Source organism: Scyliorhinus canicula, chromosome 20 (assembly GCF_902713615.1).
Source record: "Scyliorhinus canicula chromosome 20, sScyCan1.1, whole genome shotgun sequence".
NCBI lineage: Eukaryota > Metazoa > Chordata > Chondrichthyes > Carcharhiniformes > Scyliorhinidae > Scyliorhinus > Scyliorhinus canicula.
The window spans coordinates 80,949,554-80,975,775 of NC_052165.1; the positions used below are offsets into that span (position 1 = coordinate 80,949,554).

Below are 26,222 nucleotides of genomic sequence, written 5' to 3' on the forward strand. Positions count from 1 at the left end.
CCCACTATAGTGATACCTAAATATGCTTAATAAATGGCATGGTTGTGTTGTAATCCCTATTAGGAATTTGAATGAGATATCCCAAATGTATTTCATGTAGAATCTGGACAGCCTCCATGCAGAAAGGACTCTGGAGCCAACTTGGCTTGTTTTCAATACAAAGATGGAAGGCACACATCAAAGCTATTCCATCATCCAATCCTCTCTCATTTGGTCTTTTTATTGTGCATGGAGCACTGAATAGCTTTGTAATGCACTGAAGTATCATTGCACCTCATGATTTGTGCAGTTATATCTACAGTATGAAAGTAACATGTTGAACAACAATGGAGATGATCTAAATGAAATGAAAATCGCTTATTGTCACGAGTAGGCTTCAATGAAGTTACTGTGAAAAGCCCCTAGTCGCCACATTCCGGCGCCTGTTCGGGGAGGCTGGTACGGGAATGCTGGCCTGCCTTGGTCTGCTTTAAAAGCCAGCGATTTAGCCCAGTGTGCTAAACCAGCCCCTACTACGGTGTAAAACTGCCACTGCTCTTTTAAATGTTGAGTTGTGGTGTGGAGGAGAGCTGCAATACCAATTATGTTTAACTTGGCATTAGAACCTCCAAAATCAGGACAATTATTCAGCCTATTGTGCTGAAGGAGAGTGACATGGTAACCCAGTGGTTAGCACTGTTGCTTCACAGCGCCAGGGTCCCAGGTTTGATTCCCGGCTTGGGTCACTGTTTGTACAGAGTCTGCACGTTCTCCCCGTGACTGCGTGGGTTTCTTCCAGGTGCTCCGGTTCCCTCCCACAAGTCCCGAAAGACGTGCTTGTTTGGTGAATTGGAGATTGTGAATTCTCCCTCTGTGTACCCAAACAGGTGCGACGAGCGGTTTTCCGCAGTAACTTCATTGCAGTGCTAATGTAAGGCTACTTGTGACAATAATGGAGATTATTGGCAGCACGGTAGCATGGTGGTTAGCATAAATGTTTCACAGCTCCAGGGTCCCAGGTTCGATTCCCGGCTGGATCACTGTCTGTGCGGAGTCTGCACGTCCTCCCCGTGTGTGCGTGGGTTTCCTCCGGGTGCTCCGGTTTCCTCCCACAGTCCAAAGATGTGCGGGTTAGGTGGATTGGCCATGCTAAATTGCCCGTAGTGTCCTAAAAAGTAAGGTAAGGGGGGGGGTGTTGTTGGGTTACGGGTATAGGGTGGATACGTGGGTTTGAGTAGGGTGATCATGGCTCGGCACAACATTGAGGGCCGAAGGGCCTGTTCTGTGCTGTACTGTTCTATCTATTATTCTAAATTAGTTTGTAATCCTTCAGTTGCAGTTTCATCAGTGACGTCAATTTGGTTGAGAAGGTGAAGAGTGAGGCGAGGATATGAACTTGTTAAAAGTGAATCCGGTGTTGGCTCAACTTGAGTTTCGGGGCTGATGGCATTTTTGTTTTTAACTACCGTGTTTAATATCGTCTTAATCCAAAGTTACATGAGAGCAGTGTAGACAACAATTAAAATAGTTCTGACGTGAAGCAATAGTGAAAAATGTTGCAGAAATATGAACCAGAAGGCTGGATTGCCACAGAATGACTAAATTATTAGCATCGTTCAGTTTTTTTATTTCTGTTTTGTCCATATATCTATACTGTAAAATATCTTCATTGTTGTCACTTAAACTGGGGAAATTTTCATCCTGAACCTTCCTACTTGGGAGGGCGAATTAAATTTTATTTGACTCATAGATCCTTCCACCTTTCAGGACAGGTGAACTTGTTCTGGAAAAAGTCTTTCTTCAAAGACCTTTCTTGTCTCGCTAATGCAGTTCTTGACCTTCGAATTTTCTTTGTTTAATCACCAGAATGTTCATGGATGTGTGGTAGTTTCTTGTGGTAGTGTTTGAATTGAGGAAGTAAATTTGGATTATGAGTTCAACTGTTTCTTACATCAAGCAAGTAAACCTGACCAGATGCGCTCAAGAAGCCATGACCAATTCCAGTCATTTTTTCCTGTACTTTCCTGTGCTGGGATGCAGTTGACTTCATACAAAGTTTCATCCTCCATGTTTGAGCGGAAATCTCAATTGAGTTATAATTCCTTGAAGACAATGGAAAGATGTTTCTCATAACCAGTGATTTGATTAAGCTTGTTTGGTATTACTACATCTGCAATGCAGGAAAAATCATCTGAGTTAATAAAGCTAATGTTGTGCCAGTGATTCCACTTTATCAATGTACATTGTCATTAATACCACTGATTGCCAGAAGGTTGTCCAAGTTCACAATACCATGTCCAACCTAAACCAAGTTTGTTTGAGAGTCACTTCATGCCTCATCCGTGAGACCCACTGTTTTCTGCATCAATCATAGAATTTACAATGCAGAAGGAGGCCATTCGGCCGATCATGTCTGCACTGGCCCTTGGAAAGAGCACCCTACCCAAGCCTACACCTCCACTCTATCCCCGTAACACAGCAACCCCACCCAAGCTTTTTTGGACACTGAGGGCAATTTAGCATGGCCAATCCACTTAACCTGCACATCTTTGGACTGTGGGAGGAACCCGGAGCAAACCCACGCATAAACTGGGAGAATGTGCAGACTCTGCACAGTGACCCAAGCCGGAAATCGAACCTGGGACCCGGGAGCTGTGAAGCAACTGTGCTAACCACTATGCTACCCTGCCTGTAATCCAGTTCCTATTCTTCTTATACAAGTTTGACAGCTGCTGGTCCCGATCCTCAGCTGTGCTACTTTCCTGTCAAAATGGCCACGCCACCGTGTCCCCCAGGCCACAAATGTGCAACCTGCATGCATCTGTCCTCCACCTGCTGAACCTCCTACGGTCCTTTCCTCTCTAATGTTGCTGAATATATTCCCTATGCGCATCTCTCCTGAAGATCCTGATGGGTTTTCTGCAGTTGAATCTTTGCACCTTGTCCAGCAGTAGTGGCCCGAGACGAAGCAAACAAAGAACCTTGCTTTTCAAAGCATAAGGATGCCATAAAAAGCTTCAAAGCCAATGGAATACTTGACAACTGTAGTCACTTTTGCTTAGACAATTATGGCACTCCATCTGTAATCGGCAAGATCTTGCAAATGATTATTTGATTATTGGTTGAGGAGTTAATGCTGGGTCTGCAATGGGGATAACTTTTCTAACCTTTAAAATAGTCCTGTGGCATCTTTGTGTCTACCTGAGGAGGCAGATAGGACCTCAATTTAACACTGCATCTGCAAAACAGCCTCTGTAATAAAGTCGCACTCCGTTTCAGAATGGATTCTGCACTCATCCAGGACTGGGGGTTGATTGCCAAACCTTGTGTCTCCAGGCAGAAATCCTTTTGCAGGCAGTGGCTTGTGGGAGGGGGCGGTGGTTGGGGGGTTATAGGGGAGTGCCGGGGGGGTGGGAAGATTGCCGGTGGGGGCGCTGGTGGGGGGGTGCTTGTGAAAGCTGATGGGTTGAAGAAGTCATCATCTTTTGGAAGAAAGCCTCTCCTAATAATAATAATCACTTATTGTCACAAGTCGGCTTCAGTGAAGTTACTGTGAAAAGCCCCTCGTTGCCACATTCCGCTGCCTGTTCGGGGAGGCTGGTACGGGAATTGAACCCGCGCTGCTGGCCTTGTTCTGCATTACAAGCCAGGAGTTTAACCCACTGTGCCTCCGAGCTCAACTACAAATTCAATTCCTTTGCCAATAATACTGCCCTCCTCCCTGACTAAACTAGTAATTTGAGATCCGCATCCACTGGTCCCTTTTGCCATCTGCCAACTCAATGTAATCATGCTTGCCTTAGTCCTTTCTTTCACTTCCTACCACAAACTCAACTTATCCATAATTCTGTTGCAGTAAAACAGTGAGGTTTGCCCTTCCTAGCTCGGTGCCTGATTTTCCTCTGCAGTTTTCTTATGTCTGTTTGTGAAGCTCTCCTGGATATTTCTTGGTTCAAGGTGCAAAGTAAATGCATGATGTTGAAGATTGGAAGGGGAGGATCTGTAATGTTGCTGCAGTTGGCAGTTACAGTTCAAGTGGACATTGCATATTGCCTTCTCAGAGCTGCCTTTATACATTACTGACCTAAACTCCTGCAGTGAGCAAGCAGCACAGCTGTGTTGTATTTGTGTACCTTCAGCTAAGTCGTTGTGACTACAGTAAATGCAATGGTGGGTGTTTATCGGCAGAAATCTATAGTAATTACTTTAAGCCAAGTTCTTGAGTCTGAACCGTAAAATTTATGTGTTCACTCTATAAAAATTCAACCAAATTGTATTCCCATCTTTTTAAACCGGAAACAAAATGGTATCTAAACTCAGCTGCACTTCAAAATTGAGCTGTTATTTTTTGCAAGTACTTTGTGGGAGTTAAGACCATAAGACATAGGAGTGGAAGTAAGGCCATTCGGCCCATCGAGTCCACTCCGCCATTCAATCATGGCTGATGGGCATTTCAACTCCACCTACCAGCATTCTCCCCGTAGCCCTTAATTCCTCGCGACATCAAGAATTTATCTATCTCTGCCTTGAAGCTATTTAGCGTCCCGGCCTCCACTGCACTCCGCGGCAATGAATTCCACAGGCCCACCACTCTCTGGCTGAAGAAATGTCTCCGCATTTCTGTTCTGAATTTACCCCCTCTAATTTTAAGGCTGTGCCCACGGGTCCTCGTCTCCTCGCCTAACGGAAACAGTTTCTTTGCGTCCACCCTTTCTAAGCCATGTATTATCTTGTAAGTTTCTATTAGATCTCCCCTTAACCTTCTAAACTCCAATGAATACAATCCCAGGATCCTCAGCCGTTCATCATATGTTAGACCCACCATTCCAGGGATCATCCGTGTGAATCTCCGCTGGACACGCTCCAGTGCCAGTATGTCCTTCCTGAGATGTGGGGCCCAAAACTGGACACAGTACTCCAAATGGGGCCTAACCAGAGCCTTATAAAGGCTCAGTAGCACATCGCTGCTTTTGTATTCCAACCCTCAATGACAACATTGCATTCGCTTTCTTAATCACAGATTCAACCTGCATGTTTACATTTAGGGAATCCTCGACTAGCACTCCCTGATCCCTTTGTACTTTGGCATTATGAATTTTCTCACCGTTTAGAAAGTAGTCTATGCTTGGATTCTTTTTTCCAAAGTGCAAGACCTCACATTTTCTCACGTTGAATTGCATCAGCCATTTCCGGCACCACTCTCCCAAACTGTCTAGATCCTTCTGCAGCCTCCCCACTTCCTCAGCACTACCTGCCTGACCACCTAACTTTGTATCATCGGCAAACTTCGCTAGAATGCCCCCAGTCCCTTCATCCAGATCATTAATATATATGGTGAACAGCTGCGGCCCCAACACTGAACCCTGTGGGACACCGCTGGTCACCGGCTGCCATTCCGAAAAAGAACCTTTTATCCCAACTCTCTGCCTTCTGTCAGACAGCCAATCCTCAACCCATGCCAGTAGCTCACCTCGAACACCATGGGCCCTCACCTTACTCAGCAGCCTCCTGTGTGGCACCTTATCAAAGGCCTTTTGGAAATCCAGATAGACCACATCCACTGGGTTTCCCTGGTCTAACCTACTTGTCACCTCCTCAAAGAATTCTAACAGGTTCGTCAGGCACGACCTCCCCTTACTAAATCCATGTTGACTTGTTCTAATCCGACCCTGATCCTCCAAGAATTTAGAAATCTCATCCTTAACGATCGATTCTAGAATTTTACCAACAACCGAGGTTAGGCTAATTGGCCTATAATTTTCCATCTTTTGTCTTGATCCTTTCTTGAACAAGGGGGTTACAACAGCGATCTTCCAATCGTCCGGGACTTTCCCTGACTCCAGTGATTTTTGAAAGATCTCAACCAACGCTTCCGCTATTTCTTCAGCCACCTCCCTCAGAACTCTAGGGTGTAGCCCATCGGGGCCAGGAGATTTGTCAATTTTAAGACCTTTTAGCTTTTTTAGCACCATCACTTTTGTAATGGCAACCATACTCAACTCAGCCCCCTGACCCTCTATAATTTTTGGGATATTACTCATGTCTTCCACTGTGAAGACAGACGCAAAGTACTTATTAAGTTCTCCAGCCATTTCCTCGTCTCCCATCACTAGCCTTCCGGAATCAGTTTGGTCTTTTCAGAGATACCATCTTAAATGGTCCAGGCTGTTCAGATTTGACATAAAAGGTCCCATGCAACTATTTGAAAAATGAGGAAATTCACAACCAATGCTTTGACAAGAGATCTTGTCATTGGTTTCATCTCCTCTAGTTTGAACTTGGTGTGTGGGCTACACTGGTGAAGCAGCATTTATCTCGTTACAAATTGACCTGAGGGCATTGAGTCAACTGCCCGTGTTACAACCTGTGGAGCTGGTGGATTTTTTTTTTCTCTGAAGGATATTCGTGAAGTAGGATTTTCCCAACAGTCCATCAGGTTTTCATGGACAGCTTATCTGTTGCCTGCCCAAAGAGCCGTTCATTTTCACAACTTGCCATTGCAGATATTTGAAGTCTCCAGTCAGATAGTCTCCAGTTCCCAATCCAGTGCCAAAACCACACATTGCTGGGATTTTTCAGCGTATGCCAACCGATTCGTTGCCAGAATTACCTGGATTAACAGTCAACTCTTTAAAAGGAGCCTGTTTATGAAACACCTTGGGATATCCTAAGGACTTGAAACGTGCTTTATAAATGCAAACTCATACATGTCTGCCCCATCCCCCCCCCCACCCCCCCACATCTATCTCTCTCGCCCTCCCCACCCCACCCATCTGGTTCCCTCGGGGTTCTAATTAATTCTGAATTAAGTAACTCCTTAAAACAGGGAGCTTATACTAGAGTGTTTTATCTTCACATTTTTCTGTCTCTGAGAGCCACTCCTCTCGGTTAATTATGCTGCATTTTAAGGAAGTGAGCTCCTTTTCAAACTTTTTAGAACCCTACAGTGCAGAAGGAGGCCATTTGGCCCACTGGATCTGAAAGTACACCCTACATAGACTCAGTTCCCCCACTCTATCTCCGTAACCCCATCTAACCGATACATATTTAGATTGTGGGATTAAATCAGAGCACCTGAGAGAAACCAACGCAGTCAAGGGAGAACATGCACACGCCACACACAGCCACCCAAGGCCAAAATTGGACCCAGGTCCCTGGCGCTGAAGCAGCAGTGCTAACCACTGTGCCATGCCGTCCATTTTAAACCGGTTAGACATAGACATAGAATTTACAGTGCAGAAGGAGGCCATTCGGCCCATCGAGTCTGCACCGGCTCCTGGAAAGAGCACCCTACCCAAGGTCAACACCTCCACCCTATCCCCATAACCCAGTAACCCCACCCAATGCTAAGGGCAAATTTGGGACACTAAGGGCAATTTATCATGGCCAATCCACCCAACCGGCACATCCTTGGACTGTGGGAGGAAACCGGAGCACCCGGAGGAAACCCACGCACACACGGGGAGGACGTGCAGACTCCGCACAGACAGCGACCCAAGCCGGAACCGAACCCGGGACCCCGGAGCTGCGAAGCGACCGCGCCATCCACAATGCCACCGTGCTGTCCCACTTCGCCTACTGACACCCTACTAAATAGATAGATAGAGAAATACAGCACAGAACAGGCCCTTCGGCCCACGATGTTGCGCCGAACTTTTGTCCTAGGTTAATCATAGAATTTTGGACAATTTGTCATGGCCAATCCACCCAACCTGCACATCTTTGGACTGTGGGAGGAAACCGGAGTACCCGGAGGAAACCCACGCAGTCACGGGGAGGATGTGCAGACTCCACACAGACAGTGACCCAAGTCGAAATCGAACTTGGGACCCTGGAGCTGTGAAGCAATTGTGCTATCCACAATGCTACCGTGCTGCCCTTAAGAAGTTAACCTACACTCCCTTATTCTACCCTAATCCAAGTACCTATCCAATAGCCGCTTGAAGGTCCATAAATTTTCCGACTCAACTACTACCACAGGCAGTGCATTCCATGCCCCCACTACTCTCTGGGTAAAGAACCTACCTCTGACATCCCCTCTATATCTTCCACCATTTATCTTAAATTTATGTCCCCTTGTAATGGTGTGTTCCACCCGGGGAAAAAGTCTCTGACTGTCTACTCTATCTATTCCCCTGATCATCTTATAAACCTCTATCAAGTCGCCCCTCATCCTTCTCCGTTCTAATGAGAAAAGGCCTAACACCCTCAATCTTTCCTCGTATGACCTACTCTCCATTCCAGGCAACATCCTGGTAAATCTCCTTTGCACCTTTTCCAAAGCTTCCACATCCTTCCTAAAATGAGGTGACCAGAACTGCACACAGTACTCCAAATGTGGCCTGACCAAGGTTTTGTACAGCTGCATCATCACCTCACGGCTCTTAAATTCAATCCCTCTGCTAATGAACGCTAGCACACCATAGGCCTTCTTCACAGCTCTATCCACTTGAGTGGCAACTTTCAAAGAACAATGAACATAGACCCCAAGATCTCTCTGCTCCTCCACATTGCCAAGAACCCTACCATTAACCCTGTATTCCGCATTCAGATTTGTCCTTCCAAAATGGACAACCTCACACTTGTCAGGGTTAAACTCCATCTGCCACTTCTCAGCCCAGCTCTGCATTCTATCTATGTCTCTTTGAAGCCGACAACAGCCCTCCTCACTATCCACAACTCCACCAATCTTCGTATCATCTGCAAATTTACTGACCCACCCTTCAACTCCCTCATCCAAGTCGTTAATGAAAATCACAAACAGCAGAGGACCCAGAACTGATCCCTGCGGTACGCCACTGATAACTGGGCTCCAGGCTGAATATTTGCCATCCACCACAACTCTCTGTCTTCTATCGGTTAGCCAGTTTGTTATCCAACTGGCCAAATTTCCCACTATCCCATGCCTCCTTACTTTCTGCATAAGCCTACCATGGGGAACCTTATCAAATGCCTTACTAAAATCCATGTACACTACATCCACTGCTTTACCTTCATCCACATGCTTGGTCACCTCCTCAAAGAATTCAATAAGACTTGTAAGGCAAGACCTACCCCTCACAAATCCGTGCTGACTATCCCTAATCAAGCAATGCCTTTCCAGATGCTCAGAAATCCTATCCCTCAGTACCCTTTCCATTACTTTGCCTACCACCGAAGTAAGACTAACTGGCCTGTAATTCCCAGGGTTATCCCTATTCCCTTTTTTGAACAGGGGCACGACATTCGCCACTCTCCAATCCTCTGGTACCACCCCTGTTGACAGCGAGGACGAAAAGATCATTGCCAACGGCTCTGCAATTTCATTTCTTGCTTCCCAGAGAATCCTTGGATATATCCCGTCAGGCCCGGGGGACTTGTCTATCCTCAAGTTTTTCAAAACGCGCAACACATCTTCCTTCCTGACAAGTATCTCCTCAAGCTTATCAGTCTGCTTCACGCTGTCCTCTCCAACAATATGGCCCCTCTCATTTGTAAATACTGAAGAAAAATACTTGTTCAAGGCCTCTCCTATCTCTTCAGACTCAATACACAATCTCCCGCTACTGTCCTTAATCGGACCTACTCTCACTCTAGTCATTCTCATATTTCTCACGTATGTGTAAAAGGCCTTGGGGTTTTCCTTGATCCTACCCGCCAAAGATTTTTCATGCCCTCTCTTAGCTCTCCTAATCCCTTTCTTCAGTTCCCTCCTGGCTATCTTGTATCCCTCCAGCGCACTGTCTGAACCTTGTTTCTTCAGCCTTACATAAGTCTCCTTCTTCCTCTTAACAAGACATTCAACCTCTCTTGTCAACCATGGTTCCCTCACTCGACCATCTCTTCCCTGCCTGACAGGGACATACATATCAAAGACACGCAGTACCTGATCCTTGAACAAGTTCCACATTTCACTTGTGTCCTTCCCTGACAGCCTATGTTCCCAACTTCTGCACTTCAATTCTTGTCTGACAGCATTGTATTTACCCTTCCCCCAATTATAAACCTTGCCCTGTTGCTCGCACCTATCCCTCTCCATTACTAAAGTGAAAGTCAGAGAATTGTGGTCACTACCTCCAAAATGCTCCCCCACTAACAAATCTATCACCTGCCCTGGTTCATTACCAAGTACTAAATCCAATATGGCCTCCCCTCTGGTCGGACAATCTACATACTGTGTTAGAAAAGCTTCCTGGACACACTGCACAAACACTACCCCATCCAAACTATTTGATCTAAAGAGTTTCCACTCAATGTTTGGGAAGTTGAAGTCGCCCATGACTACTACCCTGTGACTTCTGCACCTTTCCAGAATCTGTTTCCCAATCTGTTCCTCCACATCTCTGCTGCTATTGGGGGGCCTATAGAACACTCCCAACAAGGTGACTGCTCCTTTCCTATTTCTAACTTCAACCCATATTACCTCAGTAGGCAGATCCCCCTCGAACTGCCTTTCTGCAGCTGTTATACTATCTCTAATTAACAATGCCACCCCCCCACCTCTTTTACCATCCTCCCTAATCTTGTTGAAACATCTATAACCAGGGACCTCCAACAACCATTTCTGCCCCTCTTCTATCCAGGTTTCCGTGATGGCCACCACATCGTAGTCCCAAGTACCGATCCATGCATTAAGTTCACCCACCTTATTCCTGATGCTTCTTGCATTAAAGTATACACACTTCAACCCATCTCCTTGCCTGCAAGTACTCTCCTTTGTCATTGTTACCTTCCCCACTGCATCACTACGTGCTTTGGCGTCCTGACTATCGTCTACCTTAGTTGCTGGACTACAGATCCGGTTCCCATTCCCCTGCCAAATTAGTTTAAACCCTCCCGAAGAGTACTAGAAAATCTCCCCCCCAGGATATTGGTGCCCCTCTGGTTCAGATGCAACCCGTCCTGCTTGTACAGGTCCCACCTTCCCCAGAATGCGCTCCAATTATCCAAATACCTGAAGCCCTCCCTCCTACACCATTCCTGCAGCCACGTGTTCAACTGCACTCTCTCCCTATTCCTAGCCTCGCTATCACGTGGCACCGGCAACAAACCAGAGATGACAACTCTGTCTGTCCTGGCCCTTAACTTCCAGCCTAACTCCCTAAACTTGTTTATTACCTCCACACCCTTTTTCCTACCTACATCGTTGGTACCAATGTGCACCACGACTTCTGGCTGCTCACCCTCCCCCTTCAGGATCCTGAAGACACGATCAGAGACATCCCTGGCCCTGGCACCCGGGAGGCAACATACCTTTCGGTTGAATTTCAATGGGAAATTAAGTGAATTCATTGGGTGGAAGTGTCCATTATTGTGATGTTATGCTTTTCACATTCCTACATTTCTCACATTTTTCGGACTTCTATACAAGATACTTTCTCTTGTTCAGCATCTCCAGCTGTCTGGTGCCTGCACCTGGAAACCCATCCGACCCAGAGAGTATCTTTTTTCTTGCCAGTGTTTAGGTAAACTGCAGCAAAACTCTGATTGTAACCATCCTCTTACTGTATACTTATGCTCCTGGAATCCATCCCATGCCACCACGTGAACCAATCTCCAAGTGGTGAGCGAGAACGAGTTGTATTTATAGAGCACCTTTTGTGATCTCCAGATGTCCCAAAGCACTTCACAATCCTCAAAGGGAACTGCAATCATTGTTGCATTGTAGAAAACTAATAACTGGTTAAACAATCATAATAAGCCTTGGTTGTGAAGTCAGTAAGGTTTATGATGTAAAATGGATAGGGTAGATGGTTTAACATGGTTACGTATTTACTTACATTCCATATATGAATGAGGATTCTGGCTTTTTTAAACCCTAAGCTCATATCTACATTAGGCTGCCAGGCTATACTTGCCCTGGCTTTGAAAGTCAGTTATGACTGCTGGCAATGAGGTTTTCAGACATTTACTGCCCTCAAGTGGCTTTGGATTCGCCATAATAATCCTAGAAGAGAGTGTCTTTTTTTGTTGTCCCATGTTCCTGGTCTGTTGCAGGTCCAAGCAGTGACTCTACCTTCTTCACAAAAGATCTCAAACAACTTTTAATCAAATCCACTATGAATTGAGCGCTGGGTGCTATCTTTTTGCACTGTAACCAGATTACTGGTGAGCATTCGTTCCTGGTCCTGGGGAACAAGCAACAAATAATGTAACTCTTAAGATCTAATTAAAACAAATTACATCATTAAATTAAAACATCAATATTATTGAATGAGTAGCCCATGGTAAAGATTTTTTGGGACTCGAGGTAAAAACCACTGATGATGGAACAGTTACTGCCTCAGCTAATTAGTGTGCAATGACCTTGACCTCAACCCCACACCTTTCCCAGACTCGTCAACCCTGAGCTGATGGCTTTCTGCTGACATGCTGGGTTGTGTGACCTTGGTGTTGTCTGCTTGCATGCAGTTTCCAGTAGTAAGAGATTAGAAGTTAAAGGACTGGCAGAAATGTAGTTGCTGTGGTGTGTGTGTTCATTGTGCCCGTGACAGGCTTGGCACGTTGTGGTGTTTGTGTTATGGTGGATCTGCCTGTTGCTTCCATGTGACGATTAGTTTTTGATATGCAATGTTCCAGACAACTTTGACTCCATGATAAATGTGTTTACCCAAGTGCCAACATGTGAAATGTTCTCCAGCACAGCTGTGAAGTGTGAGTAGTCTGCTTGTATGCTTCCTTGAATCATTGCAGGAAAGAGAGGAGCAGTGGGTCCCTCTTGTACGTTTCATGTCAAAAGCTCAGTGGAGCGAAGTTTAAATCTAATTTTCCGCTGGCCAGTCAGCCATCCCCCTGCTTGTTCGCGGCCATTGTGCTAATCAGGAGGGAAAGGAAAAGCGCTGAAAACACTCCAGTAGTTTCAAGGAGATGCTTTGTGGGATTTGATCCCAGAAGATTCCTGTTTACGTGACTGCATTTCTCTAGTGTGTAATCAGAGTCTTTGCATGTACATTTATTGCAGAACCTGCTGAAGGAGCACTTTTTAAACTGCTTCTCCTGCTTAAGTTTCCACCAGGACATTCTCTGATTATTCATTTTGATGTTGGAAAGGAATGGTCAGGGAGTTGTTGGCACTCTTCACATATTGTTGGTGTGTGTGTGTGTGTTTGACTTGGTTTTATACATGTACTTGCAGAAACCTTTACTCATTTCTCTTATTTCCTTCAATAAATTTCAGAAACAATCCCAGTATCCTCATCAACAGATTGGCAAGCAGCTTTTGGGTTTGGCTCCTCCAAACAGCAAGAGGATGACCTGGGTTTCGATCCATTCGACATCACCAGGAAAGCCTTAGCAGACCTGATAGAAAAAGAACTCTCAGTCCAGGACCAGCCTGCCAACACGGGCCTCACTTCCCCCACCTCACTACAGACCCCTCTGCAAACTGCAAATAAAGGCATTGGTGGCTTCTTGACCCCTTCTGGTGCCACAACAGCCAACTCCATAGGCAACTCTTTCCCCAACTCCATATTACCACGGAGGTTCCCAACTTTTCAACACAGAGCTGTCTACAACTCGTTCAGTTTTCCGGGTCAGGCACGGTACCCATGGATGGCCTATCCTCACAATAGCATGATGCACTTGAACCACACAGCAACGCCCACCTCGAACAGTAATTTCTTGGACTTAAACATACCACCTCACAGCACAGGACTTGGTGGAATTCCTATATCAGGTAGGTGGCAATTGGTGGATGTATCTCGCAGTTTACCAAATTGGTGAACCACTGTTTTACAAATGTATGTATAGAAGCACCTTCTATTGGATTCGGGTGGAGAGGAAGGAGGAATTGTTAGGAATGTGCACCTTAAAGATGGATTTTGTGTGAGGATTGGGGATGTGTGACCTTTCTTGCATCATCCTCGTTGATAAAGTTCCCAATTCCAGCAGTAGCTCAGCTGCAAATCACAGTAAGTAGCTGAGTTGCACAAAAATGTTCCAGAATTGGATTTCCAGGCTACTATAAGCTTAGAGTTGACAGTAAGTGACAATCATCCTCCCTTCCCCAGGGCTGCAATGAGGGGAAAATTCATTGCTGATCACTACTTGGTGAGGAGAGGACAAAGCTTGACTATGATGCCCCCATGGACACCTGATATGTCTGCCCACGTGTAAAGCATGATTAACTGTGGAACTTGAAGAATGGTTAAACTCAGTGGACCTGTACCCAAGTGGGAAGTTGTCAGCTCATACCTATTTTACTTTTTCCCCCCTCCCTACTATACGTAACCCATGAACCCCAATATCCTGTGCATGTTGATGATTGTTGGTTGTGTAAATGTTCTTACAGATTGCATTAACTATATCTTTCAGCCTATTTAATATTTTCTGGAATACTTACAGCCATCTTTAAAGTGGGAAGGTTTAATTTTGAAAAAAGCCCAAAGCAAACTGTGTTGTAGCAGAGTAACCTGGCTTTTTGTCTTGTGATTCTGAATGTGTCAAGGTTTGGCAGAATGAAAAGTAGTGGACTGTTATTCATGTACATGCAAGAAAGCAGTTGTGATCAGTCAAACTCTTCTTTTACACTGCTACGCGTGCATCGATAACATGAGTTTTATAAGAAGTCAATAAAACGTTACTATTGACAGGACAGTTTGGCATTTAGATATGTTTGGGGGACATGTAATCTTTCTTGCTCCTGTTCTTCCCCTTTTTTGTAAGGAGAGACGGTGTGCTTTAGCCCCCTCCTTTCTGTTGAGCTATTCACAGTGCATATTTCCAAACATCATCTGCTGTTCAGATTTATCCAAGCAGGTTTGGGATTTTCTCCTAATCAACCGCATGAGCTCAGTGGTAATCCCGATTGCTCCAAGCACACCAAGGTTACAGTGACTGGCTGGGAGAGCCCCCACAGTTGCGGTGATTGTTTCAGCAAACTGATGCTGTTGGAGAGTCCACAAGGGGGTGCTACCGATTCAGAGATGAGCGATGCCTTGAGGTTTCAGTGGGCTGTAACTGATGGTGCTCATGAAGAAGTCTTCAAGATGTGGCAGGTTGGGAATATGGAAGTGGTGGATTTCTTTCTGGAAAACAGTTAATACAGTGGTGAAGCTTGGTGTCACTTCTTCTACTCCCCGCAGGGAACTGACAACTCGACAGTTAGATTCTGAATCTGTTACGGATTGCAGTGATTTACTTCCAGCTTTCTTCCTCCTTTATCCCATCACGTCCCTTGGCCCCATGGTGTTTTAAGTTTTGCTGACAGGACGACTGAGATTGGAGAATTTGTTTTTTGGCCTGATTTTTTTTTTTTTCCTCCTGCCTGAGAGAGCTGGCTCTTATGGTCACGGTTCCTTGAGTACTAAGAATGCTCCAGATGCCAGAGCTTTGTATGACCTTGGGTGGGTGAGTGACTGTAGGATGCTCAATGTCTTTGACAAATCCCATTTTGATGCCACCTGTCATCAACAAGAGTCACTGGATGGCAATCACTGTGAAACCCTAGTTTTATTTCCGCAGTGTTCCTGGCACTGAGGCCAACCATAATGTCTCACTTGTACGCAGACTTTTTAATTCTGTGGCAGGCAGAGGGGCATTCCCATTTGAGTCTGCCATTCAAATAGCTGTACCAAAATCAGTCCAGATTTGAAGGCCCATTTTGTGACTTGTTTGCGGTCCCTGGGTCAGTCTGTGAGGTCTCCAAAAAAGCCGTCAGTCCTCTGTGGCCCGTGAAGGCAAAGCATCCAGCTATCTGGGACACCTTCAGCAGTATCTGTCTTTTGTGCATGATTTCCTCGCTTTCAGCTGTCCCTGTATGCGCTGACACGTCTATTGGTGTGTTTTGAACTGTCATTTTTCCAGAGACAATGTGACAGCTTGCACTTTGTGGGAAGATTATCTGCCAGTCAGAATTTTGCAGTTTTCAGCCTTCGAGCCTTTTGATTTCTTTTAAGGAACAGCGTACGTCTTGGTCTTTTGTCTGTTATACTTATCCAGCAGAAACTCAATTTTTAAATCTGTCATTTAAAATTCCACACATGTCTGTCCTTTAATGCAACCTGAGCTGACTCCTCACTGAAGTTAGTGTCAAGACGTTACTGCCCAGCTTTACTTGCTTTTCACAATCTTCTCTTTTGGACTACGTACAAATTACCACAGTGTAATCAGCAACCCTGCCTCATGACTTTTGAATCTTGGAAAACAAAACTGCGGGCAAGTCATCATACTTTCAATAAGCAAAATTGAACGGCTTTGTTCCCTTATTAATGAACAAAAGATACCAATTGGGGAAGTGTTCTTTTTAAAACAACCATTTTCTCCCTTGATTTTCTGATTGTCTTTCTTGCAATGTCATTCCATAAAGGTCTGGCCCTTTCAAAATGTTGTCAAGGTGGGTTGATTGTTGTTGAGCATTGAGAGATCAGAGCTGAGCCTGATCCCTGTATTCACTCTGTGTGTTTGTGTGCACAGACATTCCAGCAGACAACATTTGGTAGTGATTAGGACCCCCGCCCATTTCTTCTCTATGTTGCTCCACTCTGAAAATGAAAAAAAATGAAAATCGCTTATTGTCACGAGTAGGCTTCAATGAAGTTACTGTGAAAAGCCCCTAGTCGCCACATTCCGGCGCCTGTCCGGGGAGGCTGGTACGGGAATCGAACCGTGCTGCTGGCCTGCTTGAAAAGCCAGTGATTTAGCTGTGTGAGCTAAACCAGCCCCTCTGAATGGTCCCTGCACCAACTATAGTGCTCAACAACATCTCCTAGCCCCTGTTACCAATTGATAGTTCCAGCTCCTGCCTGCCATTCCTGATCCTTACAGCAATAATAGCTTAACTGTTGTTTCAGCTGAGAATCTTGGCAGCAGCACAACCTTTCTGATATGCATGATCCATTACACACCAAACCTTGCTCATCACCCATATCCTTGCTGCTTGACCTGAACCCCTTCAGGTTAAAATCCTACTCCTTTTGGTGTTCAAATCCATCAATGGTTTCACCTTTCATTAGCTCTGCCTGCTGTCCAGTCCCTGCATCCCACCCCAATTCCCCTCGGTTGCTCATTGTTTTGTACATCACCTGCCCTTTGCCCCACCATCAACGACCCTGCCTTTGGTCAAATCACTGCCTAAATCCCCCATCCTTCAGCTCCATCTCAAAGTTCATCTCTTGAACCAGGATTTTGATGTCCACTTCCTAATCTTTGGGGAATTGCCCAATTGTCTGCAGTCTCTCCGATGCCCCTTGGGACATTTTTCTATCTTCAAGGTGTTAGATCAATGTAAGTTCTGTCACTGTGTTTATCAGTTATGGTCATTCTTGGAATGGGATGATCCCGATTAACAATCCTGTGGATCAGATTGAAAGCACTGGGATCAAAGGGGTAGTGAATGTGTGGAACAAGAGGCAAAGAGCAGTAGTTTTTCAGGCTGGAGGGAAGTGTGCAGTGGCATTTCCAGGAGTTGGTATTCGGATCACCACTACTGATGTATTAATGACCTGGATTTGGGTGCGCAGAGCATAATTTCACATTTCGAGCATTGCAGAAAACTGCAATTTAGTGAACATTGGGGTAGAAAGCAGCAGCTTCTGGAAGACATTGACAGACTGATAAAATGGCCACAGACAGATGAGATCTCACATAAGAAGTGTTGTTTTAGTCAGAAGAAAATGGTATGGTACCAATTTTAAATGGGGCACGGAAAGCTAGAGAACAAGGAAATGTACATAAGCCGTTGAAGGTATTAGGGTGAGTTGAGAAGGCTGGTAAAAAGATGTGCAGCATCCATGAATTGTTTTATGAAGGAACAAAGTTGTACTTAACCTTAACCTTAAAAATCACTGGTTCGACCTCAGCTGGTATACAGTATTCAGGTAAATTCAGGATATTACTGTTCAGGGATAATATCAAGGCTAAAGTGCAGAAGTGATTTACTGGAATGATATCGGAGCTGCAGGACATCAGTCATGTCGAGAGAATAGAGAACCTGGCATTTTTCTCCATAGAAGCAAAGGTTTAAGAGAAATTTAATTGATGTATTCAAAATAATGCAGTATTTTGTTATAGTATGTAAGATGGAACTGCTCCCAGTGACCGAGCGTTTGGTGACCAGGGAGCACAGACTTATGGTAAGTGACAAAAGGACCAACGGCCTCGTTGGGGGCGGAGGGGGGACGCAATTAGTAAGAGTTATTTTCCAGAATGTGTTGCCTGAATTAGTGCTTAAAGGAAGTTCAGCCGTAACTTTCACAAGTAAATTGGATAAATCTGTGAAGGGGGAAATATTGGCAGGGCTATGGGCAAAGAGTGGTAACTCGGCAGTTGTTTTAAAAGGCAGGTGTGATGGGCCAAATGGCCTGCTGTCTCATTAAATTCCATAAAAACTGGCATCCTTTGAAAGCTTAAGCAATAGTTCTTGACTGTACCATGTGCAAATAAAGAGTAAACTTTACTGACCAAAACACAAAGTCAGTCTTTATTATATGAAGACAATTTCTATACAGAAAAGGCTTCCATTTTCATAACGTTCACACAGGATAAGTATAAGGATCTTATAAGCCAGTCTATAAGGAAATCATTCAACAATAGGGGCAGCAGGGTAGCATGGTGGTTAGCATAAATGCTTCACAGCTCCAGGGTCCCAGGTTCGATTCCCGGCTGGGTCACTGTCTGTGTGGAGTCTGCACGTCCTCCCCCTGTGTGCGTGGGTTTCCTCCGGGTGCTCCGGTTTCTTCCCACAGTCCAAAGATGTGCGGGTTAGGTGGATTGGCCATGCTAAATTGCCCGTAGTGACCTAATAAAAGTAAGGTTAAGGGGGGGGGGGGGGGGGGTTGTTGGGTTACGGGTATAGGGTGGATACGTGGGTTTGAGTAGGGTGATCATGGCTCGGCACAACATTGAGGGCCGAAGGGCCTGTTCTGTGCTGTACTGTTCTATGTTCTAATAGTTGTTTGGAGAGGGGGTGATTAAATGATTAAAGTTCCGCCCAGATACTTTTTTTATAACAACTGAGATCGCAATAGAAGAGGAAAACGGTGGAGGGGGCAGGGATAATTTGCCTGTGGAGCAGAAAAACGGAGTAATGTTTTGGGTCAGAACACTTAATCAGAGTCGAGTTCCTGTTGGAGGATAACATTCAAAATACTAGCTTCACCTTTGTCTTCTTGGGTGCCGTGCATTCCCAATATTTTCACTTTTGTTCCAGATCTGCAGTTTTATATTCTGTGTACATCTAGAAATTGCTTCTTGTCCAAAATGTTAACAAGATCCTTTGCACAAACAAATAAGGGCACGCGATGAAGTTGTAGCTTGATATTACCAGGGGAGCTATTGATCGCCCTTTGATGTGGCTTGTAATTTTTTCAATACCTCAGAAGTGGTCCTTTGTTTTTCCATTGCAAATCAAATTCCTAGCTTGTATTCAATCTTTCTGGTTGCTTTGAATTGATGCAGCATAAAACATTTTAATCATAACTGAAGGAGCAGTGTTTGGGTGGATGAGATCAATGATGTGTGTGTTTCTCAAATTAATGGGGGGGGGTACACATACACACAACACACACACACATCAGGCAGTCTTCATGGCACATGGTGTTGCGCAGAATGTCCCTGAGGCGTATGTGTAAGAATGAAAAGGCTACCAAAAGCTATTTAGTCTGGTGCTGTACTTTGAGTGAAGTGCTGTGAACTGCTCTGGACTGCTGCTGGCCTAGTGTGAACTTGATTTTGCTACTTACCCAACGTAAAGCACTGGCACTCATTTTGCTTCCTGCACATAGGCTCTGTAGCTGGACTTCTGTGCTGTTAATTTTCTCTTTGCAAAAACAAATGGTCAGAAACAATAGTGTGGTGGTATTGTAGCTCCTGTAAGCTGTGCCTTTCAGTGATAGGGATCCAAAGCAGTGCTCTAGCAGGTCACCAGATTTCAGGTACAGACCAGAAGCTTTTTTGATTTATTGCAGGGAAAATTGTGCCCCTCACTCGGGCAATTCTGGGCACAAGTTGCAACAGTTGATGTATTTCCCTTTTTCCCTGCCCTCCTCAAATGCACTGGTTCTTGCTCTGGTTTTGTTCCACAGGCACAACCAGCCTCTGGTACCTCACGTGATTCAGTGACTGTTAGCTGGCTTTTAACTATGGAGCGTGTCTGAATCATGATTGTTCTCTTGTCCTAAACTGGATTTTTACATGAGCACATTTTCATGCAGCTATTACTGGGTCATGCTCAGAAGGAGGAACCAAAGACAATTTCCACGCACACACACGCTCTGTCCCTTGGCCAGAGTGCTGAGGGCAATTATAAAGCCTTGAAGAGTTGTGAATTGAGCACGGAGAGTTGTGAATTGAGCACAGACAGGGAGTGAAAGCTGGGGCCTGTTTTGTAACTTGGTATCAAGCCTCACTTGGTTTCTCTCCGAGATTCACAGGGCTTGCTTGCTTTGGGATGCTTTTTATTATAGATAATTGTGTTTCCGGAGTATCTCTATCCCACATCTCCCACCAAGACTTTCAGCCAGGGTTTGGGCTCATGCAAGAAATAAATATAGGTATGCTCACAAAACCAGGCTTGAAATAATTTGGGGTATATGGAAAAAGTGGGGTGGGTGGGGTTGCATGATAAATTGCAGCAAGGGATTGAATGCCTTGCCTTTAACCGAGCCCTGTTCACTTTGTGTCCAATACTTAAATGCATAACAGTTTAAAATACCCTCTGAAGTATTTGTGAACAGTATGAAACAAAGTTAAATTAGGGTTGAAATGTGGGGAGGGCATTCAGGTTCTTCAAGCAGCGGTCGAGGTAGAAGTATTGTTGAACATAAACTTTCAAGAAAGGCTTTTCACACATCCGGAAAGCAGAACTGTGACAGAAATGGTTTCTTTATGCAGGCCAGGAGTGGGATATTAAACCAACACTGGTCCAGCTTGCCCATCTAAAATTCGGATGTGTTCAGAGATAACTTTTCAGCTGTAGAACACCGAGAATGTATCTGCTGTACAATCTGTTTGAGTCATGGGTCTCATGGAAAAAATGTATTGGTGTGATATTCAAGTATATTAGCGAGAGTGCAGCTTTTCCCATAGCATGCCAGCCCTGATATGCTGAATAAGCCTGATGGCCAGCCTTTATTATTAAAGCTGTCCAGATCAAAATATTTTGAGACATTTAGTTACCCAAACTGTCTGGACGAATCATGCAAGATGTTAGTGATGTAATTGAAGAATTTCAGTCCTGCAGTCAGGCCATGAGTGGCCAAACATTGTGCCCTACATCTCCTATATTTACTATTTTCATGGAGAAAGCCATGCTATCGAACTAAATCCAAGTGATAATATTGAGATAATTATTGATTTCTAGTAGGAGGCGTTGTGAGGAAATCCGTTTTGGACCGACCACAATTTCTGTGAAAGGGTCATGTGTTCGAATATGCATTGTGAACACAAAGTGTGTAATAAACATTTAAGTAATAACAGGGGAGAGCCATTTGCCCCTTTTTGTGGCCGACTCTGCCATTCAAAAAGAGTTTTCTATCTCAATACATGTTCACACACTATCTCCATAGCCCTCGATATACCCTTTGGAATCTAAAACCTACTGAGCGACAAAGTCGTGGATGGCTCTGATGAAGAATCATCCAGACTCGAAACGTTAGCTCCATTCTCTCTGCACAGATGCTGTCAGATCTGCTGAAATTGGCCATCATTTTCTGTTTAGATTTCCCAGTCTCATCATTTAAAAAATATTCTGTTTTTCTGCATTGCCTCCCAGAGTAGATAGCTTTACACTCTCCATATTATATTCCATCTTCCACATTCGTGCCCACTCTCTCTTGACCTGTCTTCTTTTGCAACCTCTTTGTGTCATCGTCAGCCGACTTTCCCACAGAAAATTGTTTCTTGAGCAAACTTTGATGCGTTATTCTCACTACCCTTAGCTCTATCGTTCATATAGATTGTAAAATGGAGACCCCCAAATACTGATACTTGTGGTCCCCTCCCAAAAGTTGTGTTTATTCCTACTGCTTTATGGACTATCCTCAGTCAAGCCGATATATTATCCTCCATCCCAAGAGCTCTAATTTTGTGGAATAAACTATTGTGTGGATCCTTGATTTGACACTTTTTGAAAATTCAAAAACAAAACACTCTTGGTCCTCCTTATCCACCCTATTATCCCTCGGAAAGCTCTGACAGATTTTCAAACACAATTTCTCTTCCCAATCAATTTAATTTTTCCTAATCATATGATTTTCGAAGAGCCCTGTTAATATCACAAATAAAAGATTAAATTAACATTTTCCCTACTGCTAATGCCGGACAAGCTGGCCTATAATTCCCTGTTTTCTCTCGCCTTTCATGAATAACAAGGTTACGTTTTCCACTGTCCAATCCATAGGGACTATTCCAGAATCTCGGGGAAACCTAAATGTTTAACATTGATGCATCCACTTTTTCTATAGCCACCTATTTAAAAACGTTAGGCTGGGCCATAAAGTCCTGGGTATTTTGGATTAATTTTTCGTTTTTAGTTGCATTAATTCCTCAAGGGCTACATCTTTAATAGTGATTTCTTTTAAGTTCTCATTTTCACTACTGGACCCTTGATTTCCAAAGGCGTGCAGGTTAGGTGGATTGGCCACGACAAATTGCCCCTTAATGACCAAAAAGGTTAGGAGGGGTTATGGGGATAGGGTGGAAGTGAGGGCTTAAGTGGGTCGGTGCCTCCTTCTGCATTGTATGTTCTATGTTCCCACTGTTTCAGAATGGTTTTTGTAATTTTTATCCATGTAGAAAACTAAGTAGTGTCTGCCATTTTCTTATTCCCTATTTTAATTCCTCCTGTCTCTGCCTCTAAGACACCCACATTTGCTTTTGTTAATCTCTTCCCTTTTATGTCTCTGCCAAGTCTGTCCCACATTCTATTCTGTTCAGCAACATTATAAACCTCTTATTTTCTACTATCTTTAACTTGTTAACCACAGTTAGACCACTTTGCCCGCAGGGCTTTCTTCCTTAAGGGAGTATATATTAATTATAAGTTATGTATTGAAGCATTTCTATTGCTTATTTACCATCCTACCTTTTAACCCAAGTTCCCAAGTCACCTTGGCCAACTCGCCCTTCATATCTGCAAAGTTCCCTTTAAGATTTAAGATCCTAGTTTTGGACTTAAGTAAATTAGTCTCGAGGCTTGGCTATATCCCTGTGTCTGAGTGTTACATTTTGGTATTTCTGTCTCTTCCCGAGCTCTGCCAGTGTAGTTAGAGGTGTTGATAACTTGCATTTTATCATTATTTGTGCACTGCATATGGAGTCATGGGCTGTCCATGCATTGATGCATGCTGTAAACCCCTGAAGAAATGAGTGCTTTTCTTTTATCTTGTACAGGCTCACATAAATATCTCTGCCTCCTTCCCAACCCCCCCCCCAAATAATGCATGAATGTCTTGAGCTTCCTTTTACCAGATGTAAGAAAATTAGATTTTTATTCACAATTTTACATGCACCTTGTGATTTATCTAATTATGCAGAAGCTGTTGGGTTGTTCAGTAGCACTACAATAGCATTGGTGTGTGCAGTTTTATTTTTGCTGTTGCTGTTCACTGCCTCAGATGGCGTTTCATGTTTTAACAATCGCGAAGCTCACAAACTATTATATTTTCAAACACTTGATTGTCGACCTCTGTTCATGTGTAAATAGTTATTGTGCAGGCCCATGAGTTCTCTTCACTTCGGCGTTAAAGTTGCAGGTTCAGACCATAAGACACGGAGCAGAATTAGGCCACTCGACCTATCGAATCTGCTCCGCCATTCAATCTTGGCTGCTATTTTTCTCATCCCCATTCACCTGCTTTCTCCTCAACCCCTGCTCCCCTTACTAATCAAGAACCTATCTATCTCCATCTTAAAGACACTCAGTGATTTGACCTCCACAGCCTTCAGGGGGAGGAGTTCCACAGATTCACCACCCTCTGGCTGAAGACATTCCTCCTCATCTCTGTTTTAAAGGTTCGTCCCTTTAGTCTGAGATTGTGTCCTCTGGTTCTAGTTTTTCAGACAAGTGGAAACATCCTCTCCATGTACACTCTCTCTAGGCCTCGCAGTGTCTGTAAGCTTAAATAAGATTTCTCCCTCCCCCTCCCAATCCTTCTAAACTCCAACAGGTACAGACCCCAGAGTCCTCAGCCGTTCCTAATACGACAGGCTTTTCATTCCCGGGATCATTCTTGTGAACCTCCTCTGGATCCGTTCCAAGGACAGCACATCCTTCCTTAGATATGGAGCCCAAAGCTGCTCACAATACTCCAAATGGTGTCTGACCAAATCCTTATATAGCCTCAGAAGTACATCCCTGGCCTTGTATTCTCGCCCTCAACATTGACATTGAAAGTCTGAACCAGGGTTTGGCAAAGATGGGTGATAACTTTCAACCTGTTTTGACTCAGCTGTGCTCTCAAAAAATGAGTTGGGAACAGAAGATGGAGAGCTACAGGTGAAATTACTTATTACTTAAAATTTTTAATTCTTAAACCCTCATAGCCCAGCTTCATAAAGCTTCCTGTGTACAACCACTCAATGTGTCTTCATGTTTTGTATTATGAGGAGTGTTTTTAAAAAAAACAAACGGTATTCAGATTTTTAATCTATTGTCAATGGTCCCATCAGATTGGAAGTTTGCTGATGTGTCACTGCTTTTCAGGAAAGGAGGGAGAGAAAACCGTGAACCACAGGCCAGTTAGCCTGGCATCCGTCATTGGGAAAATGTTGCAATTTATTATTAATTAAGTCTTAACATTGCACTTAGAAAATCATGATATGGTTAGAACAAGCCAGAGCAGTTTTACAAAAGGGAAATCCTGTTTGACAAATTAATTAACATTTTTGAGGATGCAACTAGTCTGATAGATAAGAACCAGTAGATGTTCTGTATTTGGATTTCGAAAGGCAGTTAAAAGCAGTGCTGCATAAAACATAATAGGCAGAATAAAGTGATTTGCAAAAGAAGCTGATGTGAGAACAAACCTTCAAACACAACAAGAGGTTCGGGTCTGAAATGCACCTCTTGTAAGTGTGGTAGAGGTGGGTTCAATCGAGACATTCATGAGAGTATTAGATTACTGCGGTTAATCTATTAGTATTAGATTACTACTTGAGTAGAAACGGTGTGCAGGGTAGGGGAAAAGGCGGGGGAATCGCACTTGTTTGGAGCGCCAGCGGAGACACAATGAGCCACATGCCATTCACCTGTGTTGTAACAGTACTGTGATTCTGACTCTTCAGGGACAAGATCAGTTAGAGAGCATCTTTGATTTCAGGATCAAGGTGTGGGATCAGTTTGGGTGCAGCAAAGAAACAGCAAGGGGCAATGAACATTGGCGGGGATTGTTTATCAGTCACCAAACTGTCGTGGCAATGTTGGACATGGTATAAATCAGGAAATTAGAAGTATATTTAATATGGCTAATGCAGTAATAATGGATAATTTCAATTTGCAAACACGAGATTAACCGCAGCAGCACTAATGCTGTGGAGGAGGCATTCCTGAAATGTCTACAAGATGGATTTCTGGTGCAGAATGTTGAGGAGGAATCAGATATTTTACATTTGGTGTTGTGTAATGGAAAAAAGCTAATTAATAAAATTGCTATTAAGGAGCTTTTGGGAAAAAGCGACCATAATATGTGAGAATTTTGAATTAATTTTGAAAGTGATATAGTTCATTCTGAAACTAGGGTCTGAAATCAGCCGAAAATAAATTCTGACGGTATTAAAGGCATGTTGGCTGTGGTGGATTGGGCGGCAAGTTGACTATGGTGGATTGGGCAATTAGACTGAAAGATTTGACAGTAGGCAGGTAATAACGAGTATTTAAAGAAATAAAACATGGTCAGCAATAGATATACATTGCTTTAAGACACAAACACCCAAAGGGAAATGTAAACCAATGCTGGTTAATGAAAGTAGTTAAAGATTGCACTAAATTAAACAACGTGGCTTAAAAGGATGTCAGTCAAGGGCCAGGTACAATTTCAAAGCCAGCAAAAGAGGTTTAAGAAAGGGAAGAGAAAATATAAATACAAACTAACGAGGAACATAAAGGCAAACTGTAAAAGCTTCTTTTGATATGTGAAAAGGAAAAGATGAGCTCTGACAAATGGAGGCCTATTACAGATGGACACAGGAGAATGTATCGTTGCAAACATGTGGAGAAACTAAGCAGTTACTCTGCGTCTGTCTTCACAGACGAGGATGTAGAAAACCTCCTAGAAATACTAGGCAACCAAGGGACTTGTGAAAATGGGGAACTAAAAGAAATTAGTATT

At 44.0% G+C, this 26,222-nt stretch overlaps 1 protein-coding gene across 10 annotated transcripts in view; it reads left to right on the top strand.

The window, feature by feature from the left end:
* The window catches only part of cnot4b (CCR4-NOT transcription complex, subunit 4b), a 116,394-nt gene that overhangs the window by 44,497 nt on the left and 45,675 nt on the right, over window positions 1-26,222 (top strand). For all 10 annotated transcript variants that reach the window (XM_038781021.1, XM_038781027.1, XM_038781019.1 and 7 more), the window contains one exon: window positions 13,136-13,633. In XM_038781021.1, coding sequence (XP_038636949.1) covers window positions 13,136-13,633 — 498 coding nt within the window. The remainder of the gene's footprint in view (window positions 1-13,135; window positions 13,634-26,222) is intronic.